This window comes from Anomalospiza imberbis, chromosome 1 (assembly GCF_031753505.1).
Source record: "Anomalospiza imberbis isolate Cuckoo-Finch-1a 21T00152 chromosome 1, ASM3175350v1, whole genome shotgun sequence".
Taxonomy (NCBI): Eukaryota; Metazoa; Chordata; class Aves; order Passeriformes; family Viduidae; genus Anomalospiza; species Anomalospiza imberbis.
The window spans coordinates 49,997,760-50,004,082 of NC_089681.1; the positions used below are offsets into that span (position 1 = coordinate 49,997,760).

The window sequence follows — 6,323 nt, forward strand, 5'->3', positions numbered from 1 at the left end:
TTTCCTTAACATAATTGTTCACTGCTGTAATTTAAGCTCATGGCTTCTTGCATTCTTCATAGCAGACCTTGAGAAAATTTACTTCCTTCACATTTTACATTTTTGAACTCTTATCACAACAGATCTGTTTTGTACAGTCTTTTCAACCCCAACATACCCAGGAAGAAGTGCACATAATTTCAGATAAGAAAACATACCAAGACTAATATATTTAGAAAAAAAAAGTAGATCCTATTTTGGACCTACTATCTTTATATCTATGATCATATACAGTAAAACATTTTAACAATGGTCATTTATCATGTTCCTCAAGAGAACCAATAAAATGCGATGAATACACATCCTCTGATGTCGCACAGGTACAAAATGTATAGTTTGTTTACAAACTAATATTACTGAATGCAAAATGAAGCAACATTTTAAAAAAATATATTGGTAAAGGTCCAAAGTTTACATTTTCTAAAATATTAACGTCATGTTTTATTTACAGACCAGCGTTTGAACAATTACTGGCATTTTAAGATAACTGCTTAACCTGATGAATACATGAATAAAATTAAGCTGTAAAAAAAACCAAAAAAAACCAAAAAAACCTCAATCAAATAAAAACCCTCAATAATTGAAGTTCCATAGAACAGTTCCAAAAACACTATTTTAAATTTCTATTTAGAAAAGCAAGATGTGATCTACCACACAGTAACTTATCAGAAACTGGTCTAACATTTTGATATGCTATAGGTATCACAAGTGACCAACGTCACCAACCATGTGCCCAAGTGTGTGTTTTTTGCCCATTCCAACTTCAAATGAAGTCTTCACAACAGCTGTAGTATTTACAAATTTAAAATAAAGGGTCGATATACCTTTGGATTACATTGCCACTGTTATTGGGTCTTCTCTTGATGACCACAAGTAGCAGACTGCAATCCAAAGACCACTTATTTTCTAGACTCTGTGAGTTAACTATTGTTATCAGCATGTACCCCAGCTGGTTTTAAAAAGAATAGATTAAGCAACTGACTAATAGTGAACACTCACCCAGGATCAATTACAACAGAACTCACTCACTGAAGTCTCCCTCTTGATGAGGGATGGTGTGTCAAAAGATGGAAGCTTTTAAACTTGAACAAGATCTATGAGCTGTATGATCAGCTACGACACAAACCCCAGCAGAGCCCTGCGGGCAGGTATGTCACACCCGTGGCTGCAACTTCAGGAGTCTGGCAGTGACACCTGGTCACCTGCTCATGCAGATACTCCTCTGCCTTCACTGTGCTAGGTTAGGTGACCTGAAAGTTGCATAATAAAAAAACCCATCTCAGGCTGTATTAGCTTTTACTGATTTTTACTGGGTTTGAGTAAGGAACATGTCTCCTCCATGCTCCACCCTTTTCCCTTTGTGACCCAGTCCCACCTCTTGGGCCCTGTATAAAAGTGAACATAAAAACAAATGAGGCAGACATTTTCGCCCACAGAAGGGACTGGTGAATGCCATGACGCTTCTGCTTTGCCAGTCAGTATCCTTGTGAATAATGCAGTTTTTTCAAGAATGCAAGTATTTCATTAAAACTTGCCACCTTTATAAAAATAGGAGGATATCTGAGGGAATAGAATAAGAAGCAATTTAATTTTGACTACCATCCTCCTTTACGTTCTGTTGTACCAGCCTGCACTACGTGAAAACAAGAGGAATTAAAAAGCTTAGGGACTCAATGTACGCTTCTCAAAAAATTGTAGGTATAACACCTAAGAATCATGAAAACTAAATCCTTTCTTTCCATGTTGGTGATTTTTAAGATCTTAGCATTTTCCAGCATAACTCACTGATCCTCATTGATTGCAATGTTTACATCGTATTCAGTATTCCACACTGGATGAAGCAAAGCATCGGCCAGCGATGATCCCTGTTATAGAGAACTTGATCACATTCTTGAATTAAAGCAGTTAGTGCATTATACTGCTAGTGACAATGAAACTGTTTCACATTCTAAGAATACCCATCTCTGAAATGTTTTAAAATACCTAACCAAGCGATGCTATGTATTCCTATGTACCATTCAAATCCTCTAAAAATATGCTGTCTTGAAAAGATTCTCAGTTTAAATGTACATCAACAACAGATTTTGCTCCATTTCATTTCTTATATTATTCTGATAAAGTTCCTGCTTTAGTTTTTAACTACAGGCTATAGTTTCTAATTGTTGCTCTGCTTCAGCAGCCATGGCTGCTGCCTGCAACTGTTCTGTTTCACTCTGGATGGAATTGGCTGCTGTAACTTGCTTTCTTTCACTGTGCATATTGTTCTCGTGCCTTTTTAGGTCAGATGCCTTAGCAAATGCTTTAGTGCAGGAACTGCAGACAAAAGGTTTCTCTCCTCGGTGCCTTCTTTCATGGTCTTTGAGGTGGGACTTGTGCTTGAAAGCTTTATCACACATATGGCATGCAAATGGCCTCTCATTACTGTGAACTCTTTCATGCTTTTTTAGATCTGGTGCACGAATAAAAGACTTCCCACACACCTCACAACTGTAAGGCTTGTAACCCGTGTGTATTTTTAAGTGTTCTTTCAAATGAGCTTGTGTGGTGAAGCCCTTTGTACACATTTCACAAACAAATGGTCTGTCCGCAGTATGTAGTTTTTCATGTTTTCTCAAACGCGCTTCATCAGAAAAGGTCTTGCCACAAGCCTGACATACAATGTGTTCCCTGTGACCATAAAGCAAGTACTCAAACTTCATATCCCCGGCTGCTGTGGTCCATCCTGGCGTCTGTTCATCTTTCACTTCACTTATGCCATCATTAAATGTGAGTGCCTGAGGTGTCTGAGATCCTAAGTCTTTAGATTCTGTTGTTTCCATAGGCTCTACTTCTTGGCCATAGCAGTTTACTTTTCTAACTTCTTCACTTCCCAACTCTTTCAGAATTGCCTCTTGCACTCTCAGGGTAGTGGTTGGTGATTTACCATCTTCCTGACTTGGGGGAGTGCCTTCCACTGTCACATCTGATGGACTGTCATCATGATCTCCGATCTCTTCCACTTCATCATCTTGGGTATCATTGGGTTCCCCTATAGAACGGTTCATTTTTAGACAGTACTTGCTCTTGGACTGTGTGTTTTCTTCAGGACTAGATACATCACGTTTTTGGGAGCAGAGTTTATCAAGAAACCGAATACCAAGGATCTGGCCTGAAGACATCATCAAGTTTACATCCTCTTTTTTAACAGAAATCTTTGCAGTATACATATAATTGAGAACTTCCTCAAAAATATCAGAACGAAGAAAATCTATTTCTATTACTGATGAACTATCAACTTCAAGTTTCTTGAAAAGCTTTTTGAAGTAGGTACTGCAGGCAGCAAGCACGCACCTATGGGCTCTGAACTTAACATCTTCAACCACAATAGCGATGTCACAAAATTCTCCTTCCAAACGTTGTTCATTCAGTGTTTTCAGGAACACAGTTTTGTGATCGTCGTCATTATATTTAATGGTTTCAGACATACTGATGAAAAACTCCTGTAAGTTAACAGGAAAATGTAACTTTTATAAAGCAGTCTAAGTCACAAAATCCCAACAGATTAAGTAATTTCCATCATTTAAAAAAAAACCCAACTTTTTTTTGCATAAAAGGACCACAAAAAGCCTGTTAGACTTTAAAAGCATTACTCTGAAACTGATTTTAAAATTGTGAATGCATAAAGGTCTTTCTTAGGTTACACAATTTACAATTATTCAAATCTTCATTGATTCAGTTACACAAAACTGAAAACTTTCTCTTTAAAACTGCAATTCTCAGTAAATGTATGACCCAACTCATAAAATATTATTATAGCTAAAGGAAACATTAACACTAAAAATGTGTAAGAAACACTCTAAATAAGTCAGCATGACAAACTAAATTTGAAATATCAAATATAAGCCTTACCATGAACAATGCAGGAAGTTTTCTAAGCAAATGATTATTAAATTAATCTCAGAATGGGCCACCTTCAGCCTGAAAGATTGGAAGATAATAACATTTCAAGATGTGATAATATCTATTCCAAAAATTAATTTGAGTGTTAAAAGACAGCATTTTCAATTATTTAAAGTTAGATAAAATACATTGTTAAAATATTGTGCCAAAGCAGGAAACACAGCGGAGAGGAGGGAAATTTAATACTTGGTTTGGAACAAATCCTGTGCCACCTGGCACACATCTCCTGGGAATTTCTTCCCTAAATTCTAATTTATCCTTAACCATATATGAAGCAGAAGCAGATGACAGGAATGATGATAGGCTTGCAACTCTTGGTGCTGTGTGTTTCACACGGTATGGGAACACCTGGCTCCCTACAAATACCTCTGCAGGCCTGGCACCTCCACTAAAGTGTCCCTGGCTACACAAAAAATTAAACCAAAAAAAAAAAAAAAAAAAAAAAAAAAAAAAAAGCAGCAAAAAAAGGCCAATCAAAATTATTTTCTTAGTCCTAAAGAGCCAGATAGTAAGTCTGTAAATACTTGAAATATACAAAAAGAAACAAAACCGGAAAGCAATATTGTACATATTTATGGACTGTCTGGTTCTGCTGGCCCAGGAAAATGTATCGGTCCAACACTGAAGATGGTAGGACAAACAACTATTTCAACGGGATCTTTTTAGAGTTGTTTGCAAGAAGGGAAAAATGCTTTCTTTTTAAGCAAGCAGTGAAATGTCGCTGCTAATAATCTAGCAGAAAACACACCGTCCTGTTAAACAGTATCCAGTTTTGCTGCAATCCTGTCGACACTAAGAGACAACTAATTATAAAAGTAATTGGCTGAAAACAGGGCTGCGGAGTACGCAGGGGCGAACTGCCAAGAACAAAGTTAGTCCATTGCCGAATGGAGCGGGTCAGACACTTGCCCAGAGTGTTTCCAGCTCTGATTTAAGAAAGCTCTGGTTACTAATTCCACTGGGCAATTCAGATTTATTCCTCCACACACTTTTTACACGGCCGCTGCCTCCGCAAGGGCCGCAGGGAGGTGTTTTCGGGGCAGTGACTGCTCGGGACGCGCTCGCTGCCGCCCCGCGCCGGCTCTCGCGGCCGCCGTGCCCGTGCCCGCGGAGGCGCACGCCCGCTCCACGCGCCCGCGGGCGCGGCGCAGGCGGGTTCCCGGCGGGGACCAGCCCGGCCCCTGCCGCGCCGCCCGCGCTCCCGGCCCGGCGTCGGGGGCGCCCGCGAGCGCCAGGCGGCCGCTCTCCGGAGCGAGCCCGGCGCTCCCGCCGCGCCGCCTCACGGGGCTGCGCGGGGACGGCGCCCCGCTCCCTCCTTCCGTCCGTGCCTCCCTCTCTCCCTCCCCCGCTCCAACGGTTCTCGCGCGGCTCCCGCCGCCTGGACGCGGCCGCGCGCCCCTTTGTTGCGGCGGCCGCCGCGCGGGACCCGCGCGCCCCAGCGTGTGCATCCGCCGCTGGACGCGTCCTCTTCCTCCTCCTCCTCCTCCTCCCCCCGTTTCCCGCTGGCCCTCCCCTAGCCCGCGGGAAGCAGGCGCGCGGCGGCGCCGGGGCTGCTGGCAGCGGGCGCGCCCGCGGCAGCGCCATCTCACCCAGCGCGCGCTGCCGGGGCCGTAACGGCGGCGGCGAGCGGGGGAGGGATGGCAGAGGCGGGGGAGAGGAGGAGGAGGAGGAGGAGGAGGGAGGGGGCGTGCGAGGGAGAGCGCGCGCGCGCAGCGCAAGGGCGGCCCGGCCGCGGCGCGGGAGGGGGGCGGGGGAGGAAGGGGCAAGGGCTCGCGCTTACCTGCCGCCCGCGCGCGCGGAGCCGCGCTTCCCGGGGGGGCGCGGGGGGGGGCTGCCGCTGCCACTGCCGCCGCGCGGGAGGGGGACGGGGGAAGGGACGGGAAGGAGGGAGGGAGGGAATGGGGGGGAATGTGGGGAGGGGGTCTTGGGGGGGGGGGGGGCCCTGCGCGCGTCTCTCCGGCCGTCACCGCCGCCTCCTGCACGAGCACTCCAGTGCGCGCGCGCGCGCGCTCGGGGAGGGGGGGCGCGGGGTTGCGTGCATGCGCGGTGCGAGCAGAGGGCGCGCCTGTGCTCGGGGAGCGCGGAGGAGGAGGAGGCGGCGGCGGCGGCGGCCGGGGCGGCGGGGAGGGGGGCGCAGCGGGGCCTGCGGCGCGCCAGTTCCCATCGCCCTTCCCCCGCTTCGGGGGACGCGCGGCTCGGCCCCCCCCTCCTCGGGCCTCGGGGGCGCGCGGGCCGCAGCCGTTCCCGCCGCGCCGCGGGCACCCGCCCCGCCCCGCCCCGCCGCGCCTGCGCCCGCCGCGTGTGCGAGCCCGGGGCGCGGGCACAGCCTCCCCCCGCCAGGCGGC

General features: G+C 46.8%; 1 protein-coding gene across 1 annotated transcript; it reads right to left on the bottom strand.

The window, feature by feature from the left end:
• Positions 1-210: 210 nt before the first annotated feature.
• Positions 211-5,606, bottom strand: ZBTB14 (zinc finger and BTB domain containing 14). Its single transcript, XM_068191951.1, has 3 exons — positions 5,568-5,606; positions 3,928-3,996; positions 211-3,518 (listed from the first exon to the last, which is right to left on the bottom strand). The coding sequence occupies exons 2-3, from the start codon at positions 3,928-3,930 to the stop codon at positions 2,175-2,177; spliced, it is 1,347 nt and encodes a 448-aa protein (XP_068048052.1). The 5' UTR covers positions 3,931-3,996; positions 5,568-5,606; the 3' UTR covers positions 211-2,174.
• Between the last annotated feature and the right edge of the window lie 717 nt (positions 5,607-6,323).